The sequence below is a fragment of the Arachis ipaensis genome, chromosome B2 (genome assembly GCF_059453495.1).
Source record: "Arachis ipaensis isolate K30076 ecotype BB chromosome B2, ASM5945349v1, whole genome shotgun sequence".
Lineage (NCBI taxonomy): Eukaryota > Viridiplantae > Streptophyta > Magnoliopsida > Fabales > Fabaceae > Arachis > Arachis ipaensis.
In genome coordinates, this window is record NC_142437.1 from 88,478,367 (window position 1) to 88,503,672 (window position 25,306).

At 36.7% G+C, this 25,306-nt stretch overlaps 1 protein-coding gene and 1 non-coding gene across 2 annotated transcripts; one reads left to right on the forward strand and one right to left on the reverse strand.

Moving 5' to 3' along the window:
* Positions 1–22,994: 22,994 nt before the first annotated feature.
* Positions 22,995–23,573, forward strand: LOC110268893 (ATP synthase subunit alpha, mitochondrial). Its single transcript, XM_021115960.2, has one exon. The coding sequence runs from the start codon at positions 23,037–23,039 to the stop codon at positions 23,571–23,573; it is 537 nt and encodes a 178-aa protein (XP_020971619.2). The 5' UTR covers positions 22,995–23,036.
* A 1,405-nt stretch (positions 23,574–24,978) lies between these two features.
* On the reverse strand, positions 24,979–25,082 carry LOC148574753 (small nucleolar RNA R71). Its single transcript, XR_015906584.1, has one exon. It is a non-coding gene; the product is annotated as a small nucleolar RNA R71 (small nucleolar RNA).
* Between the last annotated feature and the right edge of the window lie 224 nt (positions 25,083–25,306).

Consider the following 25,306-nt stretch of genomic DNA (forward strand, 5'->3'; position numbering starts at 1 on the left):
ATGTGATACATCACCATTGTCAATGGCTACTTTCGGTCATCTCTCGGGAAAATGATCCAATGCCCTGTCACGGCACGGCTAATCGTCTGGAGGCATCACCCTTGCCAATGGCTTCATCTTATCCTCTCAGTGAATAATATGCTCACGCACCCTGTCACGGCACGGCTATTCATCTGTCGGTTCTCGATCATTCTGGAATAGGATTTACTATCCTTTTGCGTCTGTCACTAACGCCCTGCAATCGCGAGTTAGGAGCTCGTCGCAGTCATTCAATCATTGAATCCTACTCGGAATACCACAGACAAGGTTTAGACCTTCCGGATTCTCTTGAATGCCGCCATCATTCTAGCTTACGCCACGAAGATTCTGGTTGGGAGATCTAAGAGATATTCATTCTAGCTTATTTCATGTAGAACGGAAGTGTTTGTCAGGCACGCGTTCATAAGGGAGAAGGATGATGAGCGTCACACATAATCATCACCTTCATCACGTTCTTGGGTGCAAATGGATATCTTAGAAGTGAAATAAGAAGAATTGAATAGAAAACAGTAGTACTTTGCATTAATCTTTGAGGAACAGCAGAGCTCCACACCTTAATCTATGGAGTGTAGAAACTCTACCGCTAAAAATACATAAGTGAAAGGTCCAGGCATGGCCGAGATGGCCAGCCCCCAAAACGTGATCAAAGGATCATAAGGTAATCCAAAGATGTCAAATACAATAGTAAGAGGTCCTATTTATAATAAACTAGTTACTAGGGTTTACATGAGTAAGTAATTGATGCATAAATCCACTTCCGGGGCCCTCTTGGTGTGTGCTTGGGCTGGGCTTTAAGTGTTGCACGTGCAGAGGCCATTTGTGGAGTTGAACGCCTGTATTTGTGCCAGTTTGGGCGTTCAACTCTGGTTTTGGTTCCTTTTCTGGCGCTGGACGCCAGATTTGGGTAGAAAGCTGGCGTTAAACGCCAGTTTACGTCATCTATTCTTGGCCAAAGTATGGACTATTATATATTGCTGGAAAGCCCTGGATGTCTACTTTCCAACGCAATTAGAAGCACGCCATTTCGAGTTCTGTAGCTCCAGAAAATCCACTTTGAGTGCAGGGAAGTCAGAATCCAACAGCATCAGCAGTCCTTCTTCAACCTCTAAATCTGATTTCTACTCAAGTCCCTCAATTTCAGCCAGAAAATACCTGAAATCACAGAAAAACACACAAACTCATAGTAAAGTCCAGAAATGTGAATTTAACATAAAAACTAATGAAAACATCCCTAAAAGTAACTAGATCCTACTAAAAACATACTAAAAACAATGCCAAAAAGCGTATAAATTATCCGCTCATCAATGATGCATAGGGAGGTGGTGGTTCTTGGGAGTAATTGGGTTGGAATTGGGGTGGTTCTATATATGTTTCATATGATTCATAAGGTGGTTGGTATGGTGGATGAGGGTTAGGATCATATGAAGGTGAATGGTGAAAAGGGGCTTGTGAGTATGGTGGTCCAAAGTCATGTTGAGGAGCGGATTTATAGGCATATGGTGGTGGTTGTTGATAGTTCATTGGAGGTGGTTGTTGCCATGAGGGTTGATCAGATCCTTGTGGCTCCTCCCATCTTTGATTGTTCCAACCTTGATACCTGTTCTCATTGTAGTTTCCTCTTCCTGCAATATAATTGTAACCAGACTCATAGCCAAAGGCGTGAGAGTTCATACTAGCAAATAAAAATTAAAAACAAAAATAAAAACAATTTAAACTAAAAGGTTATTGAAATTTAAATTTTTGAATTTGAAAATTAAATTTTGAATTTTAAATTTTGAAATTTGAATTTTGAAATTTGAAATTTGAAATTTGAATTTTGAATTTTGAAAATTGAAATTTAAATTTTGAAATTTGAAAATTTTTAAATTTGAATTTTTAACTTTTGAAATTTGAATTTTGAAAAAGTCAACAATATAAGATAAGAAATTGAAAAAGATTTAAATTTTGAAAAGGTTTGATTTTTAAAATTTAAAATTTAAAATTTTAAATTTGGATTTTGAATTTTGGAATTTGATTTTTGATTTTTGAAATAAGATAAGATAAGATTTTGAAAAATATATGATTTTTGAAAAAGATTTGAATTTTGAAATTTAAAACTAAGATAAGATAAGATAAAAATTTTAAAATCAAAATCTGAAAATTTGTTTTTTTTTATGGAAATTTCAAAAATTCAATAAAAATAAAGAGAAAAGATATTTTTGAATTAAATGAGGAAAGAGAAAAACAATAAAATGACAGCAAACTTAAAATTTTTAGATCAAAACGAAGAAAACGACTAAGAACCACTTGAAGGTCAAGATGAACACGAAGAACAACTTGAAGATCAAGATGAACACCAAGAACAAAAGTTTTTTGAAAAAAAAATTTTAATAACTAAATAAAAACCAATAACCTCTTAATTTATGAAAAAGCAAAAATAAAAACAAAAATAGAAACAAATAAACAAGTAAAAAGCAAATATTTATAATAACCAATAATAAGGCACACGTTTGCAATTCCCCGGCAACGGCGCCATTTTGAAGAACGGAAGATTGATGGTTTAGAGGTTATAGTAAACTCTCGTTGCAAGTATAGTTACTAAACCAAGCAATCAACCTTTCTTACAAAAGTTTTGGTTGTCACAAGTAACAAACCCCTTTAAAATTGATAACCGAGTATTTAAACCTCGGGTCGTCATCTCAAGGAATTGCAGGGAAGTATGTTCTTATTATTGGTTATGAGTTTGTAAATTGGGATTTTGGAGTTTGGGCAATGGGCACAGGTATATTTATAAATTAAAGCAATAAAAATAAATAAGAAATTTTATTGTAATTAAATTAAAAACCTTGACCCGGAGAAGATTAATCGGAAGTTCTATCCTTGTTGGATTTTTCTCAAGATCAATTGATAATTGAAGGTTGCTTCTACTTAGTTATCCTTTACCAAGTAAAGTAAAAGAAAGTCAAGTAAGTTGGAAGTCTACTTCTATTCACAAGTTCTAATCCTCTCCCTTGGGAAGGATTAGTGTTAATGACTAGAGAGCCAACCAACGATAAACCCAATTACAATTTAACTCTTGAGTAATTCAACTCAAGGGTCTCCGAATATTAATCAACTCTAAAATCAAGTTAGGATCCAACTTAGAACATTAATTAATAACAAACAATAGAAGAAGTGATAAATCTGAAATACCTCAATTATATTAAATAAAATATTCAAATCTTAACATGGAAAAGTTCATAAGCCAATTAGGCAACATAACTAATACAAGCATTAAAGTATCTGAAAATAAGAGATAAATATAAAGTAAAAGAAATATTGAACCTGATGAAGAGTTGAATCCTAAATCCTTTAAGAGGAATCCTAATCATAAAACCTAAGAGAGAGGAAAGAACCTCTCTCTCCAAAAATTACATCTAAATTATGAAAAGTGAATTGTGAAAAGCATGATTATGAATGGATGCATTTTCCCACTTTATAGCCTCTAATCTGTGTGTTCTGGGCCGAGAACTGGGTCAGAAACAACCTATAATTCGCTGGTTTCGAATTCAAACACGCTGGTTTTTTTGCCACTGCGATGCGTCCGCGTAGATCACGTGTTCGTGTCACTTATCGTCAAGGAAACTATGGTAAATTATATATCAAATCGAAGCTCCGGACGTTAGCTTTTCAATGCAACTGGAACTGCATCATTTGAACCTCTATAGCTAAAGTTATAGCCATTTGAGTGCAAAGAGGTCAGGCTAACAGCTTTGCAGTTCCTTCAACTTCTTGTATTCCTTCCATTTTTGCATGCTTCCTTTCCATCCTCTAAGCCATTCCTGCTCTATAAACTCTGAAATCACTTAACACACATATCAAGGCATCTAATGGTAATAAGAGAGGATTAATATTAGCAAATATAAGGTCAAAGAAGCATGTTTTCAATCATAGCACAAAATCAGGAAGGAGAATGTAAACTCATGCAAATAGTATGAATAAGTGGGTAAAGAGTTGATAAAATCTACTCAATTGAGCACAAGATATACCATAAAATAGTGGTTTATCATAGGGTTTCTGCCTTCGGCGATGGTGGGGCTGGGAGGAAGGGAAACTGCAATGGTGGGGACTAGGAGGAAGGGAAACGATGCAGTGAAGAGAGACTGAGTTGAGCTCGGCGATGGTGGGGGCTGGGAGGAAGGGAAATGGCGTAGTGAAGAGAGGCTGAGTTGAGCTCGGAAGGAGGTAGAAGAATAAGAAGATCGAAACTAGGGGAATGGGATTTTGGTTAGCTAGGGTTCTTTTTTTTCTAAGTTACGAGGGAATGGGGATTTTGGGAGGGAGGGGGAAACGACCGCGTTTGGGGAGGGATAATTAAAAAAATGAAAAAATGAATTTTAAAAAAAAAACATAAAAGAACCGTGACCATAGACCACCTTAGGCCACCCTTAATAACCGTGGCCATATACTCTATGGTCACCCTTTTTCAAAAAACCGTGATCATAGGCTCTTTTAGGTCACCTCCTAAAACCGTGACCATAGATACCTTTAGGTCACTCTCCAAAACCGTGACTATAGACCCTTTTAGGTCACCCTTTCGAAAAATCATGACCATAGACCTTTTTAGGCCACCCCTTAAACCGTGACCATAGTTCCCTTTAGGTCACCCCCCAAAACCGTGACCATAGTCCCTTTTAGGTCACCCTTTTTTGGAAAACTGTGACCATAGACCCTTTTTTGTCACTGTAAAAAACCGTGACTATAGACCCCTTTAGGTCACTCTAAAAACTGTGATCATAGACCGTTTTAGGCCACCCCTAAAACCGTGACCATAGACCCCTTTAGGTCACTCCCTAAAACTGTGACCATAGACCCTTTTAGGTCACCATTTTTTGAAAAACCGTGACCATAGACCCTTTTTTGTCACTGTAAAAAATTGTGATCATAGACCCCTTTAGGTCACCCCTCAAAACTATGACCATAGACTCTTTTAGGTCACCCTTTTTTAAAATACCGTGACCATAGGTACTCTATGGTCACCCATTTTGTAAAAACCGTGACCATAGTTTTTTTTGTCACAGTAAAAAACTGTGACCATAGAGGGTCTATAGTCACGATTTTTTACCGTGACCGAAAAAATCGTGGCCATAGACCCAAAATGTTGTAGATCCCTTATTTTGTGATAACATGAGTGCAATAAATATTTGTAAAAATTTTGTGTTGCACTCAAGAACTAAGCACATTGAGGTTAGATATCATTCTATAAGAGAACATGTACAAAAGGGAACTATTGAGATTCAATTTGTAAAATCGGAAGATCAATTGGCTGATATTTTCACCAAGCCACTCTGTGAGGATAGATTCTAACTAAGAACTGCACTAGGAATAATTTATATCAATACTGTGGCATAACTGGGACTAATAAATTGTCCAAGTGTTGCCTTGTCTTGCAGGTTGCAAGGAGACAAAACTGGGCATATGATGAACTCCTCAAAAAGGCTTGAACTAAGCCCAAAAACTTTCTGTAATGTATCACTGGAAATCAGTTTTGAATGGCCTGGCATGCTTGCATTGACTCTGGGCCTATGTGAGACAAGTTTTGTTTAATGATATGGGCTTCATTCTTATATCATAAAATTATTTTAATTGTTTTGATTCTAGTCTTTCTTCTCTATCTTCTCTATTTCACGTCATATCAATCAGAAACTTTTCTCACCCGTTAGGACTTGTCATTTCAATATTGCATTGCTTTTGAATTTCAAAAATTCTCCTTGAAAACCGTTTCATTAAATTGTTTTTATTTAAAAGAGAAGTTTTTCACTATGCATTAATGATGGTTTCTCTTTCAAGATAACCTCTTTCTTCTCCACTACCCCTCTTCATCACTACCTCTTCGTTCTAACCTTCCTTTTCTTATTCAAAATGAGAAAGAAGGTTGCTACCCAAAGAGGAACTAGTGCATACATTCTTCAACGAAATCCCCCTCTCTCAAAACAACTTCACTCATATACACATTCATTCCCATTCATCTTCTTCCCGATCCTCTCAACCAGCTGAATCTATGGCCAAAAAATTAGTTCATCCAAAGAGTTCCTTCGCTCACAAGGGAGTCGAATCCTCTCATGCCAAGAGTGGAAAAGGAAAGGGGCTCATGCACGAAGAAGAGCATCCATCATCTCCTCCTCCACGTCTCACTTCTCATCCTTCGGGATGCGCTGCTCCACCCAGCCATCCCTCTAGAGGTCCTAAACGACCGACTCTTCATGATACTAAGGAGCCTCCAAACCTTGACTCTTTTGACTTCAAACTAAGTTTGGTAAACCTTTTCATTCTCACTTTGATCCTCATCGTTTTACTTATTGCGCTGACTATGAGTTCCATCAGCAAGTTATTTCAAAACGAACCCTTTGTTCCACTTTTGTGGCTGATATTGATGCTTTGGCTGATAAGGGCCTAGATTACAGAAGAAATTTTCAGGCTCTGAAATGGGATAACCTATTTAAGATCTAAAAACCTGTCTATCCTAATCTGGTTAGAGAATTTTACTCTAACATGCTCTTTCATGAGGGTGAACTCCACTCATATGTCAAGGGTACTCAGTTTGTCTTAAACACAGACACCATCAGTGAGGCCCTTGGTTATCAAGACATAAGAGTGAGAGCTTACTTAAGTGGAAAATGGGATGATCAAGTTGGCGTTTCTCATTAAAATGCTCTGGCTAGAATCTGTGAGAACTTCTCACTCAGGATGGTATAACCCCCACTCACAGGGCCTTAAGACCTGTTAGGGCTCAATTTCATCACATAGTGACTCATATAATCATCCCTCAAAGCGGGTCTTATCAACGGGTGACGGTTTATGACTGTCTCGTGCTTTATGCTATTCTGAATTCTATTCTTATTTCTTTTGCTTATCTTATGATTAGGCATATGTGGGACCGTGTTAAAAGTGAGAAAAATATTTCTCTTTCTTATGGGATGTTCTTAACTTGTCTGTTTGAATATTTTTCAATTGATTTAAGTAATGAGCCCGTTGAAAACAAAGTGTCTACACTCAAGGGGGCAAAGGATTCGGCCATATATGAAAGTGAGGATGAAAGCTTTCCCTCTCCCTCAATTGCTGGTACCTTAGACTCTCACAAATATTTGATCATTGGGATCATGAAAGATGTTCTTCAAGAATTCATCTTTATGACCAAACAAATCGTCTAATCAAGAAAGGAACAACACAAAATTGCATTATAAAATGAAAATTCCTTGATGAAATCTCATGATCGGATTGAGGTATTTCTGAAGCATCTTGATTCACTTGATCTAGGCAATGTCACACAAAGCTGACAATGTTTTGGATACTGAGAAAGACGAATATGATGCCTAATCTTGCTCTCTGCTACCTATGAACTTATATTTTGCTGCTTATAATTTTGGGACTTTGATACATTTCTAGTTTCTCTTGAACTCTATTTTACTTGGATAACTACAATAACTTTGACTATGTTACACTCTCCTTGGTATGCATGATATTTTTTGTTTGGCTTTGTTTATTGCTGATTGTGTTTGCAGGTTTTCTTCCTTGAAAACAAAAGGGGGGAGAATGGATGAAAATGAATTGAAACTGAATATCATACTCTATTTTAGCTCTGATTCTATTTTGAGCTCTGGTTCAATTCTGTTTTTGGTATGATGGAATATTTTGCTCTGATTTATTTTATTATATCTTTTATTTAAGCCTTGGATCTGTTTTTAAACTGTTAAAATCTTGCTCTGTTTAAGGATCTATAATTCTTGGAAATTTTGCCTTGATCCTTTCAAATTGGGTGGCTTATTACCTGATCTTTGAATATAGGCAATATTTCTATGAATGAATTGTTCAAATCAGGTTGATCAAAGCAAATATTCAGGGGGAGCTCGATCACCAAAAGATAAGGGGAGTGTCAAAAATCATCAAAGGGAAGTTTCTGTTCCCAAATATATTTCAATTCATTTTTGTATTAATGTTTGTCATCAAGGGAGAGATTGTTGAATCTAAAAAACAAATCCTTGTATAAAATGATGAACAAACATTATAAGGATATTTGGTTATATGAATTTGTTGTGTTTGTGTGCAAAAAAGAATTTAGGTAATATGGGCCTAAGAAGAAAGAAATAGAACTCACATGTATGAAGGTCCAAAACACACACTCAAAAGTCAATAGGAAAGTACCTCTACAACAAATGCTTCTCATCCAAAACAAAGGGGGCATTGAGTAAAACAATTGAAATCAAAGAGGCCCAGAGAAAAGATCCAAGCCCATTCGGTAAAAGCACTCAAAATTCATTTCACTTTAACCTAGTCACTAACCGGGTAACCAAAGCAAAATTCAATTAAATTTCATTTCAATTCCACTAAACACGCTCTCTTTCTTCTCTCCTCCTTCTCTCTCATCTATTACGTCACTCTCTGATCAAAGAAGAAATAAAGAATAGAAAAGTCTGGTGTTATGGTTCGGTGAAGAGCAAAAGGTTTATTACCAAGTTGAAGCAACTTTTTTAGCTACAACAAAAGGAAGATGGCATCCGATCAGAGCATCTTCAAAAGGTGTTTTCCCCATTTGTACACCAAGGAACTAAGAAGAAATCCACACTCAAGCACAATCAAGCAACCATAGAGAAAGTGAAGTCAACTATGGTAAGAAACTCATCAATGCTCAGAAATAAAACTTGGAGCCGAAGTCAAGATCAATGGAAGAGATCAATGGAGATTGAAGAAAAAAGATGAAAGAGAAGGTGAATACGTGTCTCAGATTCGGCCTTCTCTCTCTCCATTCTGACGAACCCGCTGCAAGCTCTGATGAAAGAAGAAGAAGACAGCATGGGGTTGAACTTGATTCAATCTTGGAAGCTTCACTCTTCTGTAATAAGGGTGAACGGCCAAGGTTGAAGGTGAGAGAGTAGAACAGAGCACATGGTTCTGTTCTCATAGCAACCTAAGCTGGTTGAGTTCTTCTCCTTCATGGTTTTCATGTTGTATTTATTTTTCTCAGCTTAGTTTGTCTGAGTCTCATTGAAAAAAAGGCAAACATGGTGAGGTTTGTAAGAAAAAAGCCAATGAAAGGTAAAAGGCTATGAGATAAACTATGAGAAAAAGTCATAAGATGTTTCAGATTTTCTTTGTACATCTTTCGATTTTGTGTATTGATCCCGTGGGGATTCTCTTGCAAGTTGGGTTAGCACTTGGCAGTTGATAGCTAGGTTAAGTCCTAGTCAAATTCAGATTGGGTTAGAATCTGGATTTGTCCCAGATAGGATTGGGTAAATCCTAGGGAAAAATTGGTGTTTGTAATCTTGTGAACAAGCTAGTGAAATTCTATCATAGTTGTGATGGAGACTGGATGTAGGCTACATTACACTGAGTAGCTGAACTAGGATATATCTGGGTGTCATTTCTTTTTTTGTACTCCATTTCTTTTTCTGTAGTTTAGGAGACAAAATGACCTAGTCTCTAGACTCAGCAGGAGACAAAAGCTAAAATATCTCTTAAGTTTATTTGATAAAGCTAAAATGTTTATCAGCAGAAAAGGAGGCTAAGATTCAACCCCCATTTTCTTAGCCACTGATAACCATCAGTCTTTGTAATTATAAATATGTAATAAAGATAATCATAAACCAAGTTTTTTGAAACAAAATAATAAAACCAACATTGTCCAAAGTAAAATAAATATTGTCCAAAATATATAATTAAACATCTACAAGTTTAGAACATAATCAATCAAACATAAAACATAATCTAAACACTAAATTAGAACATCTTCAAAAAAGATTGACTGGAAATTTCTTCAAAGAGAATCAAAAACCTCTTTAAAAAGGTTTAAAACCAAAATTTTGAGTGTATTCTTGAAATCATAACCTCATAAGGATATTCAAGAAGATTGAGAGATGCAAGGAAGGAAATCCACTCACATTTCAAGAAAGAAACTTAAATCAAGGAGTTCGAACAGAATTCATAAGGTGTGACAAATCAAATAAGTTCTCAGCTGATCTGAAGAAATACGAAACTTATAAAGAAAGGCAACCCAATCAATAGCAATTTCTTAAAGATTTCAAAGACCTTTTTGATGCAACAAACAAGTTCAAAATTACATCAAAGAGTATATGAAACAAGAAGAAGAGTTTAAACAACACAAGGCAGACATCCAAGGAATGTAAGCAGACATATGCAGTCAACATCAAACAAGTATGCATATGCACAAGGAACAAGGTTAGAGAATAATCAGTTTACTTTGCAAGAAAGAAATTTTAAACATGATCTTCAAGGCAAACCATGAAAGAACAAGGCACAAGTCATCAACAGAGTTTCAAGACACATAACAGAGTAACCTCGAGAATTAACTCCTAATGTTCCCAAACCCGCAAACTGCATCATTTATTAATTCTATTTTATCTATGATAACTCATTAACTTCCCATACACATAAACCGTCAACATTAAACTGGCTAAACTTAACATCAGCATATATGCAATGGTGAGCTAATAGTGTTAACTGATAGACAGTCATGTACATAAAGCTCTAATTTTTGTTATCAGGACAAGACCTATAACATGACAGACATTCAGAGTATGCAATGAAGCATAGTTAGTCCATTCCCAAGGCTCTAATCAGGATGAACTGCTTTGATACCATAATGTAACACCCTAACTTTTAGCACCTCATGATCACACTAAAAGTCCAGGTATTACCTACCTCTATTCCTTTGATTTCATATTATAATTATTTAATATTGAGTCTTCGCGAATATAAACCGAATTCTTAGTTACGAAATCGAAAAGTCTTTACTTTAATTCACGTAATCACACAATTATATCCACATAATAATAAATACATAGACTTATTCAAAACTCTCAAATACAAGTCCTACCCCTTTAAAAACTCAAGATAACAAATGACAATGGGTAAAATCTCAACTAAACCAACAATCAAAAAATACAGCGCACACACACACACACACACACACACACACACACACACACACACACACACATATATATATATATATATTTATAAAGCTTGTAGATCGGTCGCGGCTTCGCGCCAAAGCTTCCTGAACCTGTCACTGAAAAAGAAATTATGTAAGGGGTGAGAACATCGTCCTCGCAGGTTCTCAATAAAGGAATACCATCAAAACAAAGAGATACTTGCAAATAGAAATAATTTCATTATAAAAATAGTTTATTCTTTAAATAACCTTTTGAAAAAGGTTTGTGGAAAAACTTAAAAGGTCGTAAAGAAACTTCTTTAGTCTACAAATCAGTAAAGTGAATAGTTTAAAGAAATGAAAAGACCAACGACGTGCCTAAGGGCTTCCTACCCAACTTACGTCGCTCGCTCATATCAAACCAATACATAAATTAGAATAATAAGATAGCGCCTAGTCTATCCTACCTCAACCTCCATCACCACACATCAGAAACAATCCTCAGCGTCACCACCGCCAGCATGAGGGATCTCTCAGTTGTCAAACACTGACAAAATAATGCAAAGCATACACAACTAGGGAGTACAGATAGAGCAATTAGATCAAATAGCAGATAGATGCAATTACTCAATTAGACAAACCCAAAGCAAGGTTGACACCCAAACAATACACGCAAATGCAAATGATGCATGCCTGCTCTATGGCTAATGAGCTCATCTGTTGGTTATATAGCCAACCCGATATGTCCTGGTATCTAACCATCGGACAGTCCCTTCGTGCACACATCCCCAAGCTCAAAATTCATAATCATATATCAAATGCATTGGGGGCACCATCTGAAAAGGTCTAAGATTCCAGCCACATCTTGCGACGGAGGGTCAACAGAAACTCAAATCTCAACCTAGAGCAAGTAGAGCTGACCCAATGCATCTACCTAGGAAAATTTGGGAATCGTCAGATAAAGTTTTAAAATTACATATCATTCTCAACCAGGAGTAAGTGCAGACAAACCACTACATCTACCCTGGGAGACTCAAACCAAACCCAGAGCAAGTGGATCAATGCTACTGCATCTACCCAGGCAAGTATATATATATATATATATATATATATATATATATATATATATTATATCAGAATCATTGTCAATATCAATTTCATTATCACTTTCCGTTATCAATCTCATTCTCAATCTCATACTTTAGTATTTAAACTCGTTCATCATCATAGTTAGTTACCATTCATCATCACAATCATCCTCACCATACATTATTCCACATTTGTTCATTTTTCTCTAATTCACTAATTCAGCTCTTTAGGTTTCACTCTTAACTCCTCTATCCTTAATTGCATTGGCTCTAGACTTGTACCAGGATTTATAAAAATTTAGAAGGCTCGAGGAATAGTTGAAAGCTTAAAAATTATCTTTTTAGAAAATAGGGTGGTCGCGTACGCATCCACATACTCGCGTACGCTGAAGGTTTGGGCAGTGGGACTTGCTTGCGTACTCAGGACTTGCGTTGCGTACACATGAGCGTAAACGTGACAAAGTCGCGTACACAGTTCATGTTCACACATGCATGGGTGTTGGCAGTGGCCAACTCTCGCGTACACACGATGAGTTCCGCGTACGCATTATATATCAGAACTTGAAAATTTATGATATGCTGCAAAAACCAGTTTTTCAGCCCAAAGTTCAAACCTTCATAACTTTTTTCAGAAAATTCATTTTTCAACCATTCTTGAACCGTTGGAAAGATTGACAACTAAATATTCATAAAAATCCAATTTTGTAAAGTTTTTCAACTCCGAGGGCTGAGTTATGGCCCACCGAAGTTAGCCAAAAATCAATTTGAACCAAAAATAAATTTACCAATATTTCCAAAGATTCACAAGCCTTATTAGTTTCTACTCAATATAATGATTTCCAAACCTTCCCAAATCACTCATTCATAACTGACTAAACTCAAAATCATTCAATTCACGTCTAAACTCTACAATCAAAACCAATTACTGCTAATCACATCTCAATTTCAAGCATAAGCTTCAAACTCACGCTCCTATTTCCAAACCATTGAATTTATAATTAATTTACTTCTTAATATCCTTAGCTAACCAAATCTCTTCTCGTTGTTATTAAAAATCAAATAAGTTAAAACCATAAATCAACCAAATCAATAAAAATCTGATTCTCATTGAAATCCTTAAAAACATTCAAAACTTGTCTCTTTTAATAAATAATTCAAACCAAACTCATTTTCGAAATCATAACCAAAATAACTCCAAATTCTTAGAAAGATTTCGACAGCACCTTCCCTAAGAACCGGAGTTTACCGCTCATCACGGGTCCCCTCTTTTCAACCTTAACTCAACAAAACCAACATTTCAAGTTAACATTTCTAAATCCATCATTTAAGACCAATTATTATCGATTTAAATCAAAGAAAACCAAAATCCACATATTCAATTCATTTCACCAGATATTCAGAAATCAACCAATTCAATAACAAACACAACATGTCAATCTCAACAAAAAATCATTTATATCATAGACATTCATCCATTTGCATTAATCTACTAAACTTATCAAGTTTTCAAAATCCAAAATATTTTCTTATTAAAACAAATCCCTACCTCAAGGAATCAAGTCCGCAGCGATTCTTAACGCAATAAATCTCTTTCTCCCCGGCCTGCAACATCTACAGCTCCGCTTACGTCCGCAACAACAGAAACAGCTTTAATCGCAACATGAAACCTCGATAACTCCATCCTAAACTTCAATATCGCGAAATTCTTGATAACACATAACAGAACACTAACGGCGAGGGTTTCGGAAAAGAGATGCCTACTGTAACAAGGAAGAATAGATGAATTGAATAGCAGTAGCCCCGATGGTGGCTCCAGCGGCGGCGTACGACTGAGTAACTCACGATAATCAAAACCCTGGCACAAACAACCTTAGCAATATTCCCACGGTAACAAGAATCTCGACAGACAAAAATGAAAATCTGAAATAAGGCTAGAGCTTACCAAGAAGATAGAGGCTTCAGCTACGATTTCCAGCGGCCAGCACGGCAGCGTGGAGCTTCGGCGATGCAGCAGTAACACAGGCGCAACAACGGCGAGCCCAGCAACTTCGGTGATGGACCTTCAGCGACGGTAGAGGAACGGCGGCGACGCAGGCAGCGATGCCTCCCTTCTCACTCGCAAGCTCTCTCTCTCCTCTTCGTGACATTGCCGGTGATGTTGGCGGCGGAAACTCGCAACAGAGCTGGCAGTGGCAGAGCGCGACGGCTCCTCCAGCTCGTGCTCCTTCCTCCCTCAGCGATAGCAATGCGGTGATGCGTGAGCATCTTTCCTATCTTTTCCTAGTGAATTTGCATTTAATTTGATGAGTTTAATCAAGAATTAATTATCTTTTAGCCAATATGGATGCTACTTTGAGTCTTGTGCTATTCTATTTATTTTAGGTAGCATTCGGCTGGATTTGATGGAGTTTCTACAGCACAAGAATTAAAGGAAATGACAGCGAGGATCGACACGTGCGCGTACCTGACGCGTGCACGTGATTTGGAGCTTTCCATGGTGACACGTGCACGTACCTGACGCGTACGTATGACACGCGAAGAAGACCATCAACGCGTACGCGTGACTGATGCGTACGCCTGACATGCGCCACGTGCAGAAAACGCAAAAAACACTGGGGGCGATTTCTGGGCTGTTTTTGACCCAGTTTTTGGTCCAGGAAATACAGATTAGAGGTTGCAGAATGAAGGAACACTTCCCGTTATTTCCTAAGTTAGGCATGGATCCTACGAAGCAAGTGGTCCCCATTCATCAATTGAAGACTTGCTGATTATTTAATTAATTCTTATTTAAACTTTATTTTTACCTTGAAAATAGGAAAATATATTATTTTAGTTTTAGAAATTAGATTTTTAATTAATTAGGATTAGATATAAAAGAGAAAAGAAACTTCCCTTATGGGGATCCCAACATTAGTTAACTTTTCATTCCACCTCCGCCCAATTTACAATCCTAGTTTTTTTCTCTGAATCATGAGCAACTAAACCTCCATTGTTAAGGTTAGGAGCTCTGTCTATTTGTATGGATTGATTGTACTGCTTTTCTATTTTAGTTCATGTACTGATTTATAATTCAAGAATTGTTTTCATTCTTTATCTTATGAAATTGGGTGGAACGGAAGTATGACCCTCTTTCTAATTGAGTTCTTGTATAACTTGGAAAAGCTCTTTACTTGAACAACAGTTTGAAAATAATTTCTCCTAAATTCTAATTATCTGGACTTAATGGGATACGTGACATATAATACTCTTATGTTTGGATAATTAGGATTTTTGTGGCATAATAACTAGAATTAAACTTCACCCTCTAATTAGAATTAATTGACCAAGGAATTGGCAGTTAATGAGAATTAGAGGAGACTAGAAATGTTTAAGGAATTAGGGTCTAATCACATATGGTTTGCCATGAATCAAATCTTACATGATTAAAATAGTTAGTAAGAAAAGTTAATCCCAAAAAATAGATAACTCTGAAACCTTAACTGTTTCTCCATATTTTATTCCCAACTTATTTACCTGCCTGTCTTTAAACTCTGAATTTACTGTTTAATGCTCTTTGAACTCTCAAACACTATTTTCTGCTTGCCTAACTAAGTGAATCACTTAACCATTGTTGCTTCGTCCTTCAATCCTCATGAGATCGATCCTCACTCACCTGAGGTATTACTTGGTATGACCCGGTGCACTTGCCAGTTAGTTTGTGGTTAGAAATTCCGCACCAAGTTTTTGGCACCGTTGCCGGGGATTGACTGTGATTAACAACTATTAGTTGTTTGATTGCTTAGATTAGGTGTTTTAGTTTTAATTTTTTAATTGTTGCTTTATTAATTTCGAAAAATTAGTATTAATATTTTTCCTTAATTTCTGAAATTAAGTTTGGTGTCACCTAGTTAATTTCATTTTAATTTTTTTGTTTATTTTTCCTGTTAATTTTCAAAATTTTTTGTCTAATTTCTATTATCATTTTTGAAAATTTTTTTTTTGCTTTATTTATTTATTATTTCTATTTTATTATTTTAGACAGGTTACCTCACTGGGAGTTCTCTGCACTCTAATGTAGAGAATCCTATTTTTGCTTGTCTTCTGTTTGTTTTTGAGCAGGAACAGGGACAAGGAACCTCTGTTAGACTTTGATCCTGAACCTGAAAGGACTTGTAGGTGACGTTTACAACAAGCAAGACTTTACAAAGCTGCAGAATCTACTATGGATCCTAATGATGTTGCTAATGCCAATGTGGCAAATCCGAATGGGAATGATCAACAAAGAAGAGTGCTTGGCTTTTATTCTGCTTCTACTGCGGATCTTTATGGAAAAAGCATTGTGGTGCCTCCTATAGCTGCAAACAACTTTGAGTTGAAGCCATAATTGGTCACCCTAGTGCAACAAAAATGCCAGTATCACGGTCTTCCCCACGAAGACCCAAATTAATTTATTTCTAATTTTTTGTAGATTTGTGATACTGTAAAGACAAATGGAGTGAACCCAGAGGTGTACAAACTCATGTTCTTCCCGTTTGCTCTGAGGGATGGAGCAAAGCTATGGCTAGATTCCCAACCCAATGAGAGTTTGGATACTTGGGACAAGGTTGTCACTGAGTTTCTGACTAAATTTTTTCCACCAAAAAAGCTGACTAAGCTTAGGGTGGAGGTTCAGACCTTCAGGCAGAAGGATGGTGAAACTCTTTATGAAGCTTGGGAGAGATACAAGCTACTGACTAGGTAATGCCCTCTGGACATGTTCTCCAAATGGACTCAACTAGATATCTTTTATGAAGGTTTGGGTGAAATGTCCAAGATGTGCTTAGATAATTCTGCAGGTGGTTCACTGCACAAGAAGAAGACACCAGAGGAGACTATTGAGCTTATTGAGTTGATTGCTAGCAACCAATATTTATATCATCTAACATGAATCCTATGAACTCAGAGACTTCTCAGAAGAGAGGTGTGTTAGAAATGGAAGCTGTGAATGCTATTCTTGCTCAGAACAAGCTTATGTCTCAGCAAATAAATTTACTTACTCAGCAGATGGGTGGCATGCAAGTCTCAGCTATCAACACCCAAAATCCACCTCAAGAGGTCTCTTATGACATGACAGTAATTTTGTACAAAATGAGAATTATGATTATGCTCAATCTTTTTTTGAACAGGTAAATTACATGGAGAGTGGTCCTAGAAACCCCAATAATGATCCATACTCTAAGACATACAATCTTGAGTGGATGGACCAACCTCAGAGATCTCAAAATTTCAACAATAATTCTCGTGGCGGTTTCCAACAAAACAATCATGATAACCGCCAATTTCAGTTTCATCAACAATAACTACCTCAGCAGACAAACTCTCAATCCCAACAAGATTCTAATTGGGAGATGATGAGGAGTTTTATGCAGGAAACCAGAGCCTCCATTAGAAACTCGGAGGTGCAAATGGGCCAACTGAGCAAGCAAATACCTGAGAGGTATGCAAATACAATTCAAAATTTGGAGATTCAGATGGATCAATTAGCCACAAAAGTTAATGAAATTGGTAAGAGGACCATTAATAGCCTTCCTGGTAACACAATTCCAAATTCAAGAGAGGAATGCAAGGCTATCACCTTGATAAGTGGACAAGTGGCAAGTATGGAAGCACAAGTTAATGAGGAGCCAGTTGAAAAAGAAGCTCCAGAGGAGAAGAAGGAAGAAGTAGAGCACGTCCCTCCAAAGCGTGCGGACAACCCATTCCCAGACTCTCTTGACACTTATCCTACATTGCCAAAGGCTCCTGAGTACAAGCCTAAAATGCCATATCCTCAGAGACTTCAAAAGGAGACCAAGGACAAGCAGTTTTCAAAGTTCTTGGAAGTCTTCAGAAAGTTACAAATCAATATTCCTTTTGCTAAGGTTTTGGAGCAAATTCCTCTCTATGTCAAATTCATGAAGGAATTGTTGTCAAAGAAGAAGCCTTTAAAGGGAGATGAGACAGTGGTCCTGACTAAGGAATGTAGTGCCATAATCCAGAATAACTTGCCAAGGAAGATGCCAGATCCAGGGAGCTTTCAAATTCCATGTACCATTGGGAGTACAACCTTTGAGAAAGCGTTATGTGATCTGGGAGCAAGCATCAATTTAATGCCCTTGTCTGTGATGAAGAAGCTGCAAATTCAAGAGGCACAACCCACAAGGATAGCATTACAGATGGCAGACAAATCTATGAAGCCTGCATACGGATTAGTGGAGAATATCTTGGTCAAAGTAGGTAAGTTCTTCCTCCCAGCAGATTTTGTGATTCTTGACACAAAAGAGGATGAGAATGCCTCTATAATTCTAGGAAGACCATTCCTAGCCACTGGAAGAGCTCTGATTGATGTAGAAGTGGGTGAATTAGTGTTTAGAGTACATGACGAGCAACTAGTCTTTCATGTCTTCAAAGATATACATTCAACAGGTGAAGAAGAGATGTGCATACAGACTGAGCTTATTGATCTAAACCTTCAACAACCTCCTGATGACGGACAGCAGAATCTGCAGCTCAAACCTCCTTTGGTGACAATCAATAAAATTTCTTCTGACATCAAACCTAAGTTTGGTGTTGGAAATACATCATCCACCAAGGAGGAGGTTCCCAAAAAGAAGAAAATACCCAGGGGATGGAGAAATAAAAAGATCCCTACTGAAGGTTTCTCCCTAGGAATGAAGATGGTGTTGACTAAGAATCCAGTATGGACTTATACAGTAAACAGAATCCTCTCTCTAGAGCATATTGAGCTACTTTATGGAGACACAGGAAAGAAGTTCAAGGTGAGGGGTGAAGAGCTGAGCCCCAATGATCCTCCTCCTTAGAGGAGCTGACCGTCAAGCTAGTGACGGTAAAGAAGCGCTTGTCGGGAGGCAACCCGATATTTTCGTATCCTTAGTTTGATTTTCGTTGCATTGATTTTATTATTTATTTGAATTTCATTGAGTTTTTATTATTTTTCCTTTGTTTTACGTGTATTCTGATCATGCAGCTATTTTAGAACAGGAACCAAACACTAAAAAAAATGAGCACACGACGCGCAAGCGTCGCTGACGCGTATGCGTCATAATTATGTGCGTAAAAAATAAAAGTGAACAGAGAGTTGAGCAGGAGTGGCGCTGGAACTATGCTTTGCGCACAAATAAGACCACGCGTATGCGTACCTCACGCGTGTGCGTCGTTTGTGCTTTTAGTCATCCACGAGTGCGCGTCCTTGATGTGTACGCGTGACCCTGAAAATCGGCATCAATGAGTGTTTGGACAGAGAGTTGTGATGGCTTGGGGCTGGAAGTGTGCTAGAGGCACAAACTTGATCACGCGTACGCGTCCCTGACACGTGCGCGTCCTTTGCACAAATGGCCATCCACATGTGCGCGTGCATGACGCGCATGCGTCATATGAAAATTTTGGTTCCCAGGCCACGTGAATAGAGAGTTGTGCGTACGCGTGCTAGACCCTTATGCGTCACTATCAAAATTGGGCGACCCACGCGTACGCATGCTGTACGCGTACGCGTCGCCTGCGCCGTACACCTCCACTAGTGCGTTGTCCAGCTTTTAATTTTCATTCTCTCTCCTCCCAACTCTTAATTCTCTCTTGTTCTTTTATCCTTTTATTCTTCTTTCATCATAATATTTATTTCTTTTTGTTTTCAGTTCTTCTTTGCTTGAGGACAAACAAACCTTTAAGTTTGGTATTGACAGTTCGCTTATGGGTTTTCTGTTTATTTTTATGGCACCAAAGGGACGCGAATCATCTTCACGGAGGAGCACAACCTGAAGAAGAAGAAAAGACCGCTAGAATAACTGAGGTGGTTGAGTTCCTTTCATTCTATATTTGTTCCCACTCTTACTATGTTATGTTCCGGTTTTCTGCTATTTTGCTTTGTTTATTGGATGATCCGTTATTAGTTAGAATCCTAGGTTCTAGTTTAGTTTTCTCTTAATTGCTTTAATTCTGAAAGAGATCTCATGTATTACCCACTAAGCTTAAAATCAAAAAAGAAAGGAGAAAAGATGTAGTGCTTGAGAAATTGAGTTTAATTTTAAGAGTAGTCTTATTTACTTAAATGTGGTGGTATTAATTGTAATTCTGAATGCATGATATGAACAGTGTATAGTTGAATTTGAATCAATGGATGTTGATGTATAAGGAACAGGAATTTAGAGAACTATTATGACTTCTCTAAAATTAATGAAAGTTTAATCCTTGAAGCAAAAGAAACAGTAAAAGAAAAATAAAAGAAAGGTCCAAGGCTATGAGCATCAATGACTAGGGAGGTCAGACATAATTAAAAGCTCAAAGAGTTGTTTTCCTAGTGATGAACGGATAATTTATACGCTTTTTGGCATTGTTTTTACACAGTTTTCAGTATAATTTAATTAGTTTTTAGTATATTTTTATAAGTTTTTAATTAAAATTTACATTTCTGGACTTTACTATGAGTTTGTGTGTTTTTCTGTGATTTCAGGTATTTTCTGGCTGAAATTGAGGGACTTGAGCAAAAATCAGATTCAGAGGTTGAAGAAGGACTGCAGATGCTGTTGGATTCTGACCTCCCTACACTCAAAGTGTATTTTCTGGATCTACAGAACTTCAAATGGCGCTCTCTCAATTGCGTTGGAAAGTAGACATCCAGGGCTTTCCAGCAATATATAATAGTCCATACTTTGCCCGAGTTTAGATGACGCAAACTGGCATTCAACGCCAGTTCCATGCTGCATTCTGGACTTAAACGCCAGAAACAGGTTGCAAAGTGGAGTTAAAAGCCAGAAACAGGTTACAAACTGGCGTTCAACTCCAAGAGAAGCCTCTACACGTGTAAAGCTCAATGCTCAGCCCAAGCACACACCAAGTGGGCCCCAGAAGTGGATTTCTGCATCATTTACTCATTTCTGTAAACCCTAGTAACTAGTTTAGTATAAATAGGACTTTTTACTATTGTATTTACATCTTTGGATTATCTTTTGATCCTTTGATCATGTTTAGGGGGCTGGCCATACGGCCATGCCTGGACCTTATCACTTATGTATTTTCAACGGTAGAGTTTCTACACTCCATAGATTAAGGTGTGGAGCTCTGCTGTTCCTCATGAATTAATACAAAGTATTATTATTTTTCTATTCAATTCAAGCTTATTCCTATTCTAAGATATCCATTCGCACCCAAGAACATGATGAATGTGATGATTATGTGACGCTTATCATCATTCTCACCTATGAACGTGTGCCTGACAAACACTTCCGTTCTACATGCGAACAAGCTAGAATGAGTATCTCTTAGATATCTAATACAGAGGACCAAATCCGAGATATTGAAGTCTTCGTGGTATAAGTTAGAACCATGGATGGCCATTCTTGAGATCCGAAAAGTCTAAACCTTGTCTGTGGTATTCCGAGTAGGATCTGGGAAGGGATGGCTGTGACGAGCTTCAAACTCGCGAGTGCTGGGCGTAGTGACAGACGCAAAAGGATAGTAAATCCTATTCCAGTATGATCGAGAACCGAAAGATGATTAGCCATGCAGTGACAGCGCATTGGACCATTTTCACAGAGAGGATGGGATGTAGCCATTGACAACGGTGATGCCCTACATAAAGCTTGCCATGGAAAGGAGTAGGAATGATTGGATGCAGACAGCAGGAAAGCAGAGGTTCAGAGGAACGAAAGGCATCTCTATACGCTTATCTGAAATTCTCACCAATGAATTACATAAGTATCTCTATCCTAGTTTATATTTCAATTATGTTTTAATTAGCAAATCTCCATAATTATCTGAATCTGCCTGACTGAGATTTACAAGGTGACCATAGCTTGCTTCAAGCCGACAATCTCCGTGGGATCGACCCTTACTCACGTAAGGTTTATTACTTGGACAACCCAGTGCACTTGCTGGTTAGTTGTATCAAAATTGTGAAAAAGAAATAAAATTATAAACGTGTGTATTAAGTTTGTAGCGCCGTTACCAAGGAATGAACGATTACGATTTCGTGCACCAAGTTTTTGGTGCCGTTGCCGGGGATTGTTCGAGTTTGGACAACTGACGATTCATCTTGTTGCTCAGATTAGGTAAATTTATTTTAATTTTAAGCTTTTTGTTTTTATTATTCTTATTTTCGAAAAAATAAAAAAATATATAAAAAAATAAATATTTTCAAAAATATATTTTTACTCAGAATTTTTAAGAATGAATTCTAGTGTTTCATGAAGCATGTTGAAGCCTGGCTGTCTGTAAAGCCATGTCTAAATTCTTTTGGACTGAGGCTTCCTCCTCACATGCTTGAATTATGTATGCTGAAGCTTGGCTGGCTATTGGCCATGTCTAGTGTTTTGGACTGGAGCTTTCACTGAAAGCTTGGCTGGCTAGTAAGCCATGTCTAATTCCTGGACTAGAGCTTTAGACTAACACTGCAAGATTCCTGGAATTCCTATTAAAAATTTTGAAATCCTTATTTTGCTTTTTCCAATTAATTTTCGAAAAAAAATCCAAAAAAAAATCTTTAAAATCATAAAATCAAAAATAATTTTATGTTTCTTGTTTGAGTCTTGTGTCAAGTTTTAAGTTTGGTGTCAATTGCATGTTTATCTCTTTCTTGCATTTTTCGAAAACTCATGCATATGTTCTTCATGATCTTCAAGTTGTTCTTAGTAAGCCTTCTTGTTTGATCTTTAAATTTTAATTTTTGTGTCTTTTCTTGTTTTTCATATGCACTCTTGAATTATTAGTGTCTAAAGAATAAAAATTTTTAAGTTTGGTGTCTAGCATGTTTTTCTTTTCTTAAAAATTTTCAAAAATAAGTTCTTGGTGTTCATCTTGACATTCAAAGTGTTCTTGGTGTTCATCTTGACATTCAAAGTGTTCTTGCATGCATTAGGTGTTTTGATTCATAATTTTCATGATTTGTTTCAATTTTGTGTTTTTCTCTTTCATCATTAAAAATTCAAAAAAAAATATCTTTCCCTTTCAAACGCACTGGATCCATTGTGGATGTTCCTACGGGAAAGGCTATGCTAGGGCGTGTGGTCGACGCCTTGGGAGTCCCCATTGATGGAAGAGGGGCTCTAAGCGATCACGAGCGAAGACGTGTCGAAGTGAAAGCACCTGGGATTATTGAACGTAAATCTGTGCACGAGCATATGCAAACTGGGTTAAAAGCGGTAGATAGCCTGGTTCCTATAGGCCGTGGTCAACGAGAACTAATAATCGGGGACCGACAAACTGGAAAAACAGCTATTGCTATCGATACCATATTAAACCAAAAGCAAATGAACTCAAGGGCCACCTCTGAGAGTGAGACATTGTATTGTGTCTATGTAGCGATTGGGCAGAAACGCTCAACTGTGGCACAATTAGTTCAAATTCTTTCAGAAGCAAATGCTATAGAATATTCCATTCTTATAGCAGCCACCGCTTCGGATCCGGCACCTCTGCAATTTCTGGCCCCATATTCTGGGTGTGCCATGGGGGAATATTTCCGCGATAATGGAATGCACGCATTAATAATCTATGATGATTCACTCATAAATTTCGAAAATTTGAGTTGACTTTTTCAAAACTTTTTAAAATTTAGTTTTTTCTTATGAGTCAAGTCAAATTTTAAATTTAAAAACCTTATCTTTTTCAAATCTTTTTCAAAAATCAAATCTTTTTCATTTTTCTTTTATGATTTTCAAAAATTTCAAAAATTATTTTCAAAATATTTTTCTTATCTTTATTTCATATTTTCGAAATTAATGCTAACAATTAATGTGATTGATTCAAAATTTTTAAGTTTGTTACTTGCCTAGTAAGAAAGGTTCAACCTTTAAACTCTAGAATCATATCTTTTTAGTTTCTTGTTAGTCAAGTAATCAACTTTGATTTCAAAAATCAAATCTTTTTAAATTTCTTTTTCAAATCTTTTTCAAATTAAGTTTCAATCATATCTTTTTCAAAATTAATTTCAAAATCTTTTCTAACTTCTTTTCTAACTTCCTATCTTTTCAAAATTTAATTTTCAAATATTTTTCAAACCAATCCTATCTTTTTGTTTCAATCATATCTTTTTCAAAACTACTTAACTAATTCTCTCTCTATTTTCGAAAATCACCTTCCTCTTTTTAAAAATTCCTTTTTGATTAACTCATTGTTTTAAATTTTAATTTTATTTTATTTTATTTTTCCTTTTTTTTAAATTTTCGAATTCTAACCTTAATTTAAAAACAAAAGTATTTTTATTTTAATTTATTTAATTTTCAAAAATTCTTCTCTCTCACCTCCTTCTAATTATTTGTTTATCTACTAACACTTCTCTTAAAAATTTGAACCCCCTCCCTCTTTCTGTGCTCGAATTTCTTTTCTTCTTCTACTTACATTAGGAATCTCTATACTGTGACATAGAGAATTCCATATTTTCTTTTCTGTTTTCTTCTTTTTTATATGAGCAGGAACAAGGATAAGAACATTCTTGTTGAGGCTGATCCTGAACCTGAAAGGACTCTGAAGAGGAAGCTAAGGGAAGCTAAAGCACAACTCTCTGGAGAAAATCTGACAGAAATTTTTGAAAAAGAAGGAGACATGGCCGAAAATAATAACAATGCAAAAAAGATGCTTGGTGACTTTACTGCACCAAATTCCAATTTACATGGAAGAAGAATCTCAATCCCTGCCATTGGAGCAAACAATTTTGAGCTGAAACCTCAATTAGTTTCTCTGATGCAACAGAATTGCAAGTTTCATGGACTTCCATCAGAAGATCCTTTTCAGTTCTTAACTGAATTCTTGCAAATATGTGATACTGTTAAGACCAATGGGATTGATCCCGAGGTCTACAGGCTTATGCTTTTCCCATTTGCTGTAAGAGACAGAGCTAGAATATGGTTGGACTCTCAACCTAAAGATAGCCTGAACTCTTGGGATAAGCTGGTCACGGCTTTCTTAGCCAAGTTCTTTCCTCCTCAAAAGCTTAGCAAGCTTAGAGTGGATGTTCAGACCTTCAAACAAAAAGAAGGTGAATCCCTCTATGAAGCTTGGGAGATTTACAAGGAACTGACCAAAAAGTGTCCTTCTGGCATGCTTTCAGAATGGACCATCCTGGATATATTCTATGATGGTCTGTCTGAATTATCAAAGATGTCATTAGACCATTGATAAACCCATATTTCATGAGTTCTTTTGTGCTTAATTTGAGTGATTTATACAATCCTTCACCTACTTATTCACATTAATTGCATGGTTTTACTTTCCCTTCCTTATTATGTGATGTAAATGAAAAACATGTTTTCTAAGCTTTAAAATT

What these genes read in the sequence shown, in the direction of transcription:
- LOC110268893 (XM_021115960.2), top strand. Translation starts at nt 23,037, where the DNA reads ATGCTAGGGCGTGTGGTCGACGCCTTGGGAGTCCCCATTGATGGAAGA.